General features: G+C 40.7%; 1 protein-coding gene across 1 annotated transcript in view; it reads right to left on the bottom strand.

Annotated features, from left to right (window-relative positions):
• Positions 1 to 2,879: 2,879 nt before the first annotated feature.
• Positions 2,880 to 13,704, bottom strand: part of LOC135404360 (chromodomain-helicase-DNA-binding protein 1-like) — a 91,296-nt gene continuing 80,471 nt past the window's right edge. The window contains exons 35-38 of the mRNA XM_064639084.1: positions 13,610 to 13,664; positions 12,435 to 12,642; positions 9,151 to 12,260; positions 2,880 to 4,084 (exon numbers count right to left, since the gene is read on the bottom strand). Coding sequence (XP_064495154.1) covers positions 11,897 to 12,260; positions 12,435 to 12,642; positions 13,610 to 13,664 — 627 coding nt within the window. The 3' untranslated portion in view covers positions 2,880 to 4,084; positions 9,151 to 11,896. The remainder of the gene's footprint in view (positions 4,085 to 9,150; positions 12,261 to 12,434; positions 12,643 to 13,609; positions 13,665 to 13,704) is intronic.

Here is a 13,704-nt window from a genome sequence, read left to right as displayed (position 1 = left end):
AATTTAGGTTTTCCTCCTTTTATGACTGTGCTGGTTTTGGCTGGGGTAGAGTTAATTTTCTTCACAGTGGCTAGTGTGTGGGGTATGCTGGGGATTTGTGCTGAACACAGGGTTGATAACACAGGGATGTTTTTGCTATTGCTCAGCAGGGCTTACACACAGCCAAGGCCTTTTCTGCTTCTCATACTGCCATGCTGGCAAGGGGGCTGGGGGTGCATGGGAAACTGGGAGGAGACACAGCTGGGAGAGGTGACCCCAAATGACCAAAGGGATATTCCATACCATATGGCATCATGCTCAGTATATAAAGTGGGAGGAAGAAGGAGGAAAGGGGGGACATTTGGAGTGATGGTGTTTGTCTTCCCACGTAACTGTTACATGTGATGGGGCCCTGCTCTTCTGGAGACAGTTGAAAACCTGTCCGGCCATGGGAAACAGTGAATTAATTCCTTGTTTTGCTTTGCTTCACAGAATCACAGAATATGCTGAGTTGGAAGGGACCCACAAGGATCATCGAGTCCAACTCTTAGCCCTGCACAAGACCATCCCCAAGAGTCACACCATGTGCCTGAGACCATCATCCAAATGCTTCTTGAACTCTGTCAGGCTTGGTGCTGTGATCACTTCCCTGGGGAGCCTGTTCCAGTGCCCAACCACCCTCTGGGTGAAGAACCTTTTCGGAATATACAACCTAAACCTCCCCTGACACAACTTCAGGCCATTCCCTCAGGTTCTGTCACTGGTCAACACAGAGAAGAGATCAGTGCCTGCCCCTCCTCTTCCCCTCACAAGGAAGTTGCAGACTGCAATGAGGTCTTCCCTCAGTCTTCTCTTCTCCAGGCTGAACAGACCAAGTGACCTCAGGTGCTCCTCATACGGCTTTCCTCAAGGCCCTTCACCATCTTCATTGCCCTCCTTTGGACACTCTCTGATAGCTTGTCTTGGTTTTAAGACAGTGTTGCCAAGGAAGAGGGACTTAAGATGGAAAAGAGACACAAACTTTCCTGGACTTATTATAAATTTGAAAAAAACCTCAAATGATACTCACGAGGAAAAGTGTAGAAACAGAACAACAAGTTTACTGAAAAACCAGAAGGCAAAACCAAAACTAAACTACAAACACATAATAACAGAGAGAGAGAATATCATCCAGAAAAGTCTCTTTGTCCACTGATGTGTTGCTGAAACAGTAACTGCGGTTTCCTTTGGTGCAGTTACAGCCGCAGCCAGAAGGTGGCAATGGCAGGCTTTCTCCGCAGCAGTGACAGTAATGGCGGCCACTACGCAATAGTGGCAACAAAATGGCAGCCGTGGCACAAGGCAGCGGATGCAGGCGGGGGGCTCCCCTGCAGGCACCAGTGACCCGCGGAGTAGGGCTGCAATGGGACAAGCCCTCGACCCGGTGCAGCTGCTGCAGTGATGGTCCCCACCTCTCAGGGGCTGGAAATGGCTCCAGCGGTGTGGCTGGCAGGGAAGGGGAGGTGGCAGCTCTTTGTCCAGAGCTGAGTAGGGAACAAACAGTCACCTCCCATGACACCAGCGGTCTTTATATCCCTCCAATTCCCGCGGGGCCTCTCGCAATTTCATCTCCCCTGCTCCCACAGTGGCAAACACTTTAAAGCATGGCTCCCCTCCGCGCCCCTCTCCAGCAGGTCCCAGCGCGCGCCACCTACTGGTGGTATGGTAAAATTACAAGAGACAATTTTAAACTTATAGCTTAGTATCTTTCTTATAACCAAAACTGCACACAATATTCAAGGTGAGGTTGCACCAGTGCAGAGTAGAATGGAACAATCACCTCCCTTGACCAGCTGGTGATGCTGTGCCTGATGCTCCCAGGACATGGTTGTCCCTCCTGACTGCCAGGGCACTGACTCATATTCAACTTGCCATTGACCAGGACCTCCAGATCCCTTTCCACAGCACTGCTTTCCAGCATTTCATCCCCCAGTCTGTATGTACATCCTGGGTTGTTCCATCTCAGGTGCAGAATCTGGCACTTGCCCTTGTTAAACCTCATATGGTTGGTGATTGCCCAGTCCTCTAATTTGTCAAAGTGTCTCTGTGGGGTCTTGCCTTCGAGGGAGTCAACAGCTCCTCCCAGGTTTGTGTCATCTGCAAACTTGCTTAGCATCCTTTCCAGTCCTGCATCCAAGTCATTTATGAAGATGTTGAAGAGCACAGGGCCTAAGATGAAGCCCTGCAGAACCCAACTAGTGACAGGTCGCCAGTCTGATGTAACCACATTCACTATTACCCTTTGCACCTGACCCATGTGCCAATTGTTCACCCACCACATGATGTGTTTATCCAGCTGTGTGCTGGACATTTTGTCCAGAAGGATCCTGTGAGAGACAGTATCAAAAGCTTTACTGAAATCCAAAAAGATTTCATGAACTGGCTTCCCTTGATCAACTAGGTGGGTTACCTCGTCATAGAAGGAGATCAGGTTTTATAAGCAGGACTTTCCTCTCATGAAGCCATGCTGGCTGTGCACAGCTTTTGCTTTCCCTATTAAACTGTCTAGCTTTTACCCTTCCAATTGTCTCCCCAGTCCCGCTGGTGGGGGAGTAAGCAAGCAGCTGCATGGGGCTTGGCTACTGGCTGGGGTTAAACCACAACAGAGTCCCATAGGCTTGATTTGGGAGCTATTCTTTCCCAGAAGTACCAACCGGCTTTTTCATATCAGTCTTTTTAAGAACATGTGAGCTAGCTCAGTAGTGGCCAACCCTTCAGGTGGCTAAGGCAAGTTAAAAAATTTTGTAATGTACATTTATGAATTTGAAATCCTATATAAAGACCCTAAATAATTAAACTGTGACTTGCACAACTCATGCTTGTGAGTCTTTGAAAGGCCACTATTTTGAAGGTGTGGGGGTTTTATGTACTTATTAAAAAGTCACAAGTTTTGCTTCATCTTACAAATAAGTTTGCCTTTCTGTACAGTAAAGGGAGGAATAAATATTCTCAATGGGAAATCAGATGTAGATATGCCTCAGGTGAAAAATAATTTCAGGTACATCTACTTCAATGACAATCATCCCCCCCTCCCCAACTATTTTAAACTCCTCAATCAATACATATGAAATCCTTCAGTGATGACACTCCATGTTTTGAATCTTTGAAAGCTTTCTACAAGTAGACATGCATGTTCACTGACAAACAAGATAAGAGTTTCTTCTTTGTCAGCAGAGATTCATCTAACCCTTGTAAGTTTGTGGATTATTGTTTAGCTTCCTCTACTTGCTTTATTTTTTTATTGATGATCTATTAAGAAAACCTGATAATCGTGATGTGACTGTTTACCAAAAGAAGAAAAAAATGCAGCCTTGCAAATGGAAACGCTTTCTACTTCTGGGTTTTGATTCCATGGTAAAATGTCTAATTTCACAATTATGAAATATGAAACAAATAATGGACTTATGTTCAAAAAAGTATTAGGATATTTCTTCTATGTGGCCCAGTGGAAGCAGAAATGTAGAGTGAAATCTTTGGTTCTGAAGATCTAGTGCCCACCCCGCACATTTTGAAGGATTTTGCTTTGGATAAGTTCAAATAGACCAAACATTCATCAGCCATTGGAGTGTATTATATGCTCTTTTGATTTAGTTTTATCTGAAAGGAACCATTTTATGCAGTCCAAGATGTGAACCAAAGCATGGTGAGTGAGGTCTTTCAGGAAGGGACTGCTCCAGCATTGGGTCCTCTATGGTCTGCAGGTGAATACCTGCTCCACCATGGTCCACCATGGTCTGCAGGGGGACAACCTACCTCACCATAGTCTGCATAGGAATGTCTGCTCTGGTGCCTGGAGCACCTCATCCACATCCTTTTTAGAATCATAGAATGGTTTGGGTTGGAAGGGACCTTAAAGATCATCTAGTTCCAACCCCCTTGCCATGGGCAGGGACACCTTCCACCAGACCAGGTTACTCAGAGCCCCATCCAGCCTGGTCTTGAACACTTCCAGGGATGGGGAGTCCACAACCTCTCGGGACAACCTGTTCCAGTGCTGCACCACCCTCACAGTAAAGAATTTCTTCCTAATATCTGCAGGTATACTTTATAGCTCTTGTCTTAAAGCCTGCATGTCGCTGATAATGTCGGAACGGCCAAAGCGACACGAAAAAAGGTTCCAGCAAAGTTTATTCCAAGAAAAAAGCAGGGACAGCCGCCCGGGGCTGCTGCGCAGCCCCTTAAGTACAGTTTTTGAACACACGTAATGCACACGGATAGGACAGTTCAAACTTTCACACCAGAATTCTTACAGCTAATAGGTGCATTTTCTAAACTCTACTTTCTCACAACAACTTTGCTCTTTCTCAAAACAGCCCAGTTCTTTCCCACAACAGTCCCGAGCACCTGCTCTTATTTTTCTCTCATGTTGATGTTCTTCCCAACTACTCTCATTCAAAACAGGTCCTTGTTCTCATGAGACAGTGCTCCTGTTCTCATGAGACAGTGTTCTCTGTTCCCACAGGACAGCTTCTTCAGGATGCATCAGTATGTTGTCAGGATCAGGGCCTCCATTTTCAGTCCTCTCTTTCAGTCCATCTCAGGGGTATACTTTGATCTGGTCAACATCTATTGCTTCGTCAGTATGTGCCAAGGTGCTGACAGACCCACTGTCACCCGTGACAATTCCCCCTTTTTTGTATTTGTGCGACAAAGATGGCCTTAACAGTCTGCTGCAGGGCCCTTTGCAACAGGCTGATCAAACAGGGCATCATTAATAGCACAACTACAATAATTACCAAAATCAGCAATCCTGTTTTTATGATGGATAACAGCCAACGAGACAAACCCCATTTACCAAACAACTTATTTAACCAATCCCATCCATCATCAATTTGTAATTTGCAGACACCTTCTTTCAAAAGCTGAATGCTTCTGTGTATGGATTCACTATGGTCCGACAAATTCATGCAACACATTCCTTCAAAATCTTGACACTCCTGTAAAGTATTTTTAAGTCTACACACATATATATCTACACAGTTTCTCTCTCTCACACCATCTCTCTTCAGTCATTCATTGGTGGCCACCTCAGTCACACTTCACTCACGCATAGCTGGAATTTCTATTATACTTTTACATTTTAATTACACTCTTTACATTTTAAGTAGTTATTGGCTGTGTACTTCTCAGTGTGTCATCTTTGGCAGTCACGTCCAACAACTGTACCTGGCTTGAAAAGGAGTACATACAAGGAATATAAGGCCTAACAAATTTAAATGAGATCTAGTCCAATTTAGCATCTGTTTATGCACCTGCATGGTCTCTTTCCCCCCCTTTTTGTATTTTAAAATGTTCATTTGATGTGTAAAATGTTTTCTTGACAACAATTTGTCCTATAAGTGAGTTAGGAATCTCTGCATAATTTTCTTAGCTCTGGAAAACCAGCAAATTACATCACTTGTCCTTACAGTTTTTTAAAACTTCCTAAATTGTGGAGAATTAAACCAATGTCTGAGTTACATGAGTAATGTGTGATTGGCAGCAACACATGATTTCTGGCTATAGTCGGTACCTAGAAAAATGAATAAATAAATCACTATTACAGTCTGCTAATACAGCTTGAAATTCAGGGTCTTCTGTGAGAAGTCAGTCCAAGTCGTCTCTGATGTCTGGGACGTAATTGACTCTCAGCTCTTGTTCATCTGCTTCTTTTAGTTGTTCTTCACCTTTAATAAAAAACTCACAAATTTGTTATTAATAGTTCAGTCGGTTTTAAGTGGGTATCATGGGTAATTTTGCAGTTTTTCTTTGAAGCTGAAGGCCTAGTGATGATTCTTTGCAGTATAATTCTCTCTGTAGGAGATAGGTTATATGGCTTGGTTTTATGAATTTTTTCCTGGAGCATTCTTCAATCCTGCTTCTCAAAGAACATTGGTTAGAACAATCACATGTAGTTTTTGCTCATCTTTTTAGGTCTCTAACTTCTGTATTTACTTTTATTTTGCTTTTATCATTTTGAGCAGCATTTTATCATGTTGTACTGCAGAAAATTTCTCTCCTATTGTAAAGGAAAACAGGAATTTCAGGAAGGTCACTGTAACTTCAATAAAAGCAAATAGCAGCTTTCATTATGAAGAAACAATTGGCTGTTCAAAATCCCAGCATATGGAAATCTTTCAGAGGATGGGATTACTGATTTTTATAAGGTCTTAGTTGCATAATTGGATTAAATGTAGTTTTGTATCTCTTACTTTTCCTTTATCAAGCCACGCATGGCTTGGGATTTTAACAGGATTCACAAATTCATAGGGCAGATTCCTGCCTCTCTGAATGTAAAAAATGGAACTGGAGAACAGTCATGTCCTTTTTAAAACTTAAGTAGTCTCACCCAGCCTCTGAAACGATATGATCAGCTAGGATTTATAAGCAGTCAATTCTGAATTTTTGCTGATATTTATATATTTTTCTGGGATATGCGTGAAAACTTTAAACATCTTATTTAAACAAAATAGGTGTAACAGTTTAACTTACATCGATGTATTTAAGAAGTTAACACTCTTAAAGTAGCTCTCAACTTTAGCAATTTACATAAAGCCACAGTAAAACTCACTCAGGCTGCTTTAAACTAGGGTTTTGCTCATAAGAGTATACCAGGGGATCCAGAATGCACACCTTGTAAAGCAGCAAAAGTTCTGGTTTAAGCTTGTCACCTGATAACAGGGACACACCTCTGCTGCTTAGCACAAGAGACTAGGACAGATGCAGTTTAAACTTGAAACACTGTCTGTTGTTAGGCAGTTTCCTGTATTATATCTTTAGAATTTATCTCTCCTTCCACAAAGGTGGAAACTTCCAGCTAGAAACAGTTTACTTATTTTTCCCTTTTTGCTCTGGCAAAAACTGCCCCTGTCAAATAAGATATTTTGACCTAGGTATTCCACCAAATAAGTCTACCTTAAAGCTTCTTCAACAATCTCAAAAAACCTATCTGTAAAATACAGAAGCAACAAAAGAATGCTTACAGAGCTGTTAGAGCGGGGGGAGGAGAGGGAAGGTAGCGCAGCTGTGCTTAAGAGCTCTGCTGGAGAACCGCTCCCCCCACATGCATTGGAATTTTCTTATCACAGACAGTTGTCAGCAGTTAATTTAAAAACTGTTTTTCTCCCTTACATTTATGTATGCATTCTAAAACAATTTTGGTTATTTTAATGAACAACTTCAGAAAACAGTTAGTGAGACTATGTTATGAAATTGTAAGACAATTTCTTTCTCCAATCAGAAGGTTACAAAGTTGCAATTTTTACAAACCAGGATATTTTCATCCTCCTCCCAGCTCTGAGTGAGTGAATAAAGTTTTTGCTTAGTTACCAAGCAACAGACCATCTCTATCATGTGAAATACACTCTGTTTCTTTCCCTAGCAAGGCTGAATCTTTTCAAGGGAAGGCTTTTTACTTTTCTTTTTTCCTTTTTCTCCGGGCAAAGAACTTTGTTTCTTCACATACACACACACAGTAACAATAATATTGTGAGCTCACAAAAACACATTCAACAAACACTACAGTTAACACAAGAATTAACAGAAATATCAGAAGGCAGTTTTTTTGCCCCCCCTTTTCTTTCCAACCCCCAGTAGGGATCGTCGTCTTCAGGCTTCCATGACACCAAACTTGATTTGTTGCATATTTTTCTGTGTTTTATCTTACACACATTGTGAGACTGAAACAGCCAATTAGTACATGAACAAAAAATAAGTAACTCAGGCTGCGAAGAAGCAAGAAAAGGAGGTAGATGCTGAGTTTTGAGTTCGAAGGCTTATACAGGGACGGGCTTTGCTGTCTTGTTTTCTGCCCAGCCCCCATTGTTCTAATTTATCTCTGTCCCTCTCAATTCGCTTATATATCTTGATTTGGATTTCTTTTCTTAGTTGTTTTCTCGGTGGAGTTATCTGGTGGAAAAACTGCTTTTTCTGCAGCAGTGGCAATGGAGGGGGGGTGTCCTTACTTCTTTTCTGTCTCCGGGAGTGAATTATTAAATTTCTCTGCATTTTTTTGCTTGGAGGTGTAGTTCAAGGACAATTTGTTACATCGGCAACCTGCTTATCTTTCTGGGCAACTGTGTTTCAGAGTTTTAGTTCTTATATGAATTATTGCATAGATCGTTGCCTCCCATACTCTTCTAAATCTTTCAAAGTCTCACGGAGCAAGTGTTAGGCAAACACATGAAATGCAACTTAACGTAGTAGCTTCAAAGCCTTATTTTCAGTACTATAACAGCACACGTCGTAAATTAAATTCAGCAACCTTGACATTCTTTCGGTTAAGGAGGGATTTCCACGTAGATAGAACTATGCTTTCCTCCTTCGTTATGTGCGGTCCCATTGTTAAAATATAGTCCCCGGTGGCACCCCTGTTAGCTTACCTAATGAGGGTCAAAAAGTTCAGGTCCGGACTGTTTCGCGGGAACCAGCCCCGCTCTCAAGCTACACCGGGCTCCGTTCCCCCTGTGCCTCGCCCCACAGGTCCAATCTCTCTCTAGGAGAGAAAATCCTCTGCTCTTTCCCCCTCTAGGAGGGAAGTCACGGCAGCTCCGCAATTGGAGATAAATCCGTCTTCAACGTTGCAATCACGTCGGCGTTGCCAGATGTCGCTGATAATGTCGGAACGGCCAAAGCGACAAGAAAAAAGGTTCCAGCAAAGTTTATTCCAAGAAAAAAGCAGGGACAGCCCAGGGCTGCTGCGCAGCCCCTTAAGTACAGTTTTTGAACACACGTAATGCACACGGATAGGACAGTTCAAACTTTCACACCAGAATTCTTACAGCTAATAGGTGCATTTTCTAAACTCTACTTTCTCACAACAACTTTGCTCTTTCTCAAAACAGCCCAGTTCTTTCCCACAACAGTCCCGAGCACCTGCTCTTATTTTTCTCTCATGTTGATGTTCTTCCCAACTACTCTCATTCAAAACAGGTCCTTGTTCTCATGAGACAGTGCTCCTGTTCTCATGAGACAGTGTTCTCTGTTCCCACAGGACAGCTTCTTCAGGATGCATCAGTATGTTGTCAGGATCAGGGCCTCCATTTTCAGTCCTCTCTTTCAGTCCATCTCAGGGGTATACTTTGATCTGGTCAACATCTATTGCTTCGTCAGTATGTGCCAAGGTGCTGACAGACCCACTGTCACCCGTGACACCTGCACTCTGAGAAACTTTGAGTATATGAAACAGAGCAAATGAAAGATGTATTGGCAGCTTCCACCTGAATTTCCTTGCTTTTGATAGTCTATTAGATCTGTACAGTGTGTACTTAGCACTTTTAAATCAAAACCAATCTATTGTAACAGGAAAGCTAAAACCTGTTTTTGCTTAGGAAGGCTTTCTGCCTAAAAGGTAACTTTCTCAAAGGCAGTTTCAATGCTTTTCCCCCCCTGCCGCATAGCAAGAGAAGTTCTCAGCCTCCCTCTCTGATATGTGAGAGGAGAGAGATAACATTTGCAGAAATGCTACAGGGACGTGGTGGCCTGGGGAGAGTTGGGGGAGCCAGCCTGTGAGCGAACAGGAGGTTTGTCTTTTTCTCCCTAGGGTCCAGTGCTTAAACAGGACTGTCAGGTATTTGTAAGTTTCCCATGTTCTGACCTTCTAAATAAACTTTTGAATTTTTTCCACTACCTTGACATTTCTGGGGATACCTGCCTATCTTACTTTACACTCATTATCCTATTCTGATTTGATTGGTAATAAATTCAATTAATTTCCCCAAGTCGAGTCTGTTTTGCCTATGACAGCAATTGGTGACTGATCTCTCCCTGTCCTTATCTCAACCCATGAACCTTTTGTTGTATTTTCTCTCCCCTGTCCAGTTGAGGAGGGGGAGCAATAGACCAGCTTTGGTGGGCACCTGGTATCCAGCCAAGGTCCAACCACCACATCTGCATGCAAGAAAAATGAATTATAAATGGTTTATTTGCAGAGAATATGGTGCATATCCTACTATTAAGGAGAATCCCATAAGTCTCATAAGCCACAGAGAACACCTCTACCATCAAACTTCATTCCCCTCTGTGTTCAGTAGTCTTAAACTGCTATAACATTATTAAAGTTAACACAACCTAAATATACTAATTAGCAAAGATTCTAACCAAAGCCACCAACTATGTTCTGTCTAGTTATACTGATAGTAAAGCAGACTTAGTAGGACTGCTCTACTGATGTGTTATAGTGGATCCAAGATTCCAGCTCACTATCCAAACTATAAGATCTAGGCAGTGGATGTGGATGCTCCAACTTCTAGATTTTCACCACTAGAAGAAGATGCATAGCACACACACACGACCTTACTAGCCACCACTAGCTAAACACTGCTTCAGTAATTAAGCTCAAAAGCAGAGTTCAAAAGCCTCCCAAACCTGGGAAGGTGACAGCTAAGAAATGAAGAAGCATTAATTATCTGAGTTGAAGCCTACAATAAATTAGCTTAAATGTACTTGGCTAAATGATATTAACTTAGAATGTGCAGCAGCTGTGCCTATAGTGAGATCATAACAGACAGGTACTCTGAACAGGTTTTGGTTGAGTTTTAATGCTTTCATGTAACCCTGGTTAATTGGAAAAAAATGCTCAACACATTGCAAGATGAATTAAAATTGGAGCAACATATTAGCTCCAACCACATGATGCCGGGGTAGACATTTATCTTCCCTAATTATGTTGTGTATTTAGTACTTAGAGTTTAATATTTTTATGGTTAAATGAGAAAGATGTATGCTGTAGAAAAACACCAGCAGAAAACATGAGCTCACATTTAATTTTAAATTTAATTTGTCAGACAGAAGTTATCTATGTACAATCAGCGTGTATTGTAATAATTCTAGTAGTAGAAAGCCATTAAAATCTAACATATTAACTGGCTGCATAGCACATTTGACATTATTGCCCATTTCAAGAGGGAAAACAATAAATTTCCAATAAATTTTGTCTGATTTGGATTCAAAAGTGTTCAGATATTGAACACTCCTTCTTTAAAACCTATGGACTGAAAAAAACTTTTCAGATCACAGTTTAGCTTAATATTTCCCAACATTTCATTACAACAAATCACAATATTGACAGTTTAATAGAAAAACAAATCCAAAACATGTATCTGAAGCATGCGATAAAAAGGGGACACTAAATGGAATAAAAAAGTTCCTGTCCCCATTTTTGCATTCTGAACAGTGATTTCATAAAGATATTTTATTAAAAAGTGTTAGCATACTGACTCTGTGATAAGAAGGACTGAGTAGGTGGGGAAAGGAACAAGGAAAAAAAAAATCTCATTGAATTGGTTTGCAAAAATTTTCAGCCATTTATTTTATTTTGAAAAATGGCATTATTACAACTGATCACAAACAGGAGAAATCCTGGCTATTTTACAATTATAGATACAGAACTTAAATATTCAAGCTTGTGATGAAAAGCAGCAAGGTGGTTGCAGCGTACAATGTAAATAAATAGCTTTGAAAAGTGAACAAATGTCCTTGAGAATTCTTTTTTAAGAAAACAAAACAAACTCCTCATTTCTCCCTGAAACATGATCACAGGTCAGTTTTTAAAAATTCATTTGCAAACATGATTTAAACTGTGTTCACTGTAAAAACAGTTTTATGAGATCCAGTCTGAATAGGGCAGTGTTGAGGTCCCTGTAAAAGTAAACATTTTCCATTTCTTAAAGAGGGGAAAAAACCCCCCACCTGCCACAACATTTGCAGCACAGTGCAGCATAAATTTTAAATACAAAAATATTTTTCTATTGTTGGGATAATAGACCTTGCATCCTGGAAAGAAGTAACAATACTGCTAGTGACAGAATATCCAGTCCATATTTTTCAAGTCACATAAGGCAATTATTGTGTTAGTTTACTGTATATGGCTAAAAGAAGGTCCAGAAAATGTCAGTCTTTGTTATGTTTTCCAGCTACTCCATGTATGTTCAGGTGTACTTTTGTGATCTGATGAGTGTTCAAATGGAGATCTGTGTCCTATAGGAGATCTTGAACCATAAGGAGACCTCTGATCTAATGGTGACCTTGGGCCACTACCAGAAGCTCTGTGGTCCATTTGCCAGTCTGAGTGGTACCTATAATCTCTGGAAGATTTATGATGGCTGTACTCTGAAGTGAAACGGTGATCTGAATGTATCCTGTGGTCTGAATGGGAACGGTGATCTGAATGAGGCCGACTGTCTTTTAAACTTCCTTCCAGGTTTGACCTGTGATCTCTGCTCCTGTGGTCATCCAGCTTTCTATGTTTACTATCACTATAGTATCTGAAAAAATTTACTTATTACTGAACACATAGTAAGAACTACAATTATGTCAATTCAATAGAACTGCATAAGAGAAATGTCTTTGCAATTCTGCATTGCTTAGAAAAGATTCTTTGGTGCTTACTACAAGCATACTGCAAAACCAGGAAGGGAATTCTTAACAGAGCAATTTACCTGCTGTCTTGTTTATAGTGATCCCAGTCTCTGTGGTCTTTTCCATTGCTGAAGCCTGAATAGGACCTTTTCCTTGAGTCACTTTTCTTATAAGCATCTCCCTGGTACCTGTCCTTATGATGATCATGGTACTGTGACAAATATCTGTCAGAAGAACTGTCCCTGCTACTGTCATCATGGTTTGTATTCTCCTTCAGTCTTTCAACATCTGTTTAATAAAGCAGAGGTTATAAGGAAGTCTCATATAGTATAATTTTTTTTCTTCATCAATTCAAACAGCACTTCTATCTGTCAGATTTAAAGCAATGTGAAAGTGGCATTATAGTTTGCCAGAAACAAGATCTAAATAATTGAAAGACAAATGCAGTAATGTGAGCGAACCGAGAGAAACCTCAGAAGTAAGGAAGCAAGCAAGATAGAAATGTAGATATGTAGGGCTGAGAAACTAAATTTTTCAACCTTACAGACTGAATGGAGAAGATCAGTGTGGTCCAAATGAGCAGTGAGTAGAGACCAGGTGCCTTTAGCAGAGCAATTTGAAACAAAATGGTAGGAAGTTCCTCTCAAAGGAGAGACAGCCCTAGTGTGAACACCAGCTTTAGAGGTACACCTTAATGAAAGGTTATTAGTGGTATTCCTAAAATACATTATACTCATTTTAAACCCATGATAACATACTCTAGGTTTTATATAACATGGTATAAAACCAAGTATTACAAGAAGGTAACAGTGGGAGCACAGAAAAACAGTATTATTGCCAATAATAAAAGACATCCCATATAACTGATTGCTAACCATGACTTCAGGGAATATCTTTCTTATGATATGGTGACATTACAACTGCGACAGACAAGTATAGAGCTTCCAAGAAGTTTACAAGTGTTGAGTCGGCCTCTCTCCCTTCTCAAAATTCAATACAAAAAAGTGTGGGTTTTTAAAATTAATTTATTTACTTTAAAAGAATGGCCAAATAACTTGCTACTAAAATCAGTAAGTGCCAAATTTAGTCCATGCTCAGTTGAATTTCATCAGCAAACTAGTGAAGTTATGCTAAGTAATCCTATTTCTATGATATCCATCAGTATGGGAGTTCTAGGAGACAGTTTTAAATTTATTTCACTTTACATACCATCATTTAAGATATACAGCACAATAATATGCTCAAGATTTCTTACCTGGATTTCTAATTACATGTGTATTCACGTTGTTGCTAATATTCTGGTCACTGTGCTAAAAGAGACAAGTATAAAAATAATCATTGATAAATCCC

The sequence above is a fragment of the Pseudopipra pipra genome, chromosome W (genome assembly GCF_036250125.1).
Source record: "Pseudopipra pipra isolate bDixPip1 chromosome W, bDixPip1.hap1, whole genome shotgun sequence".
NCBI lineage: Eukaryota > Metazoa > Chordata > Aves > Passeriformes > Pipridae > Pseudopipra > Pseudopipra pipra.
This window is presented reverse-complemented; position numbering and strand designations above follow the sequence as displayed.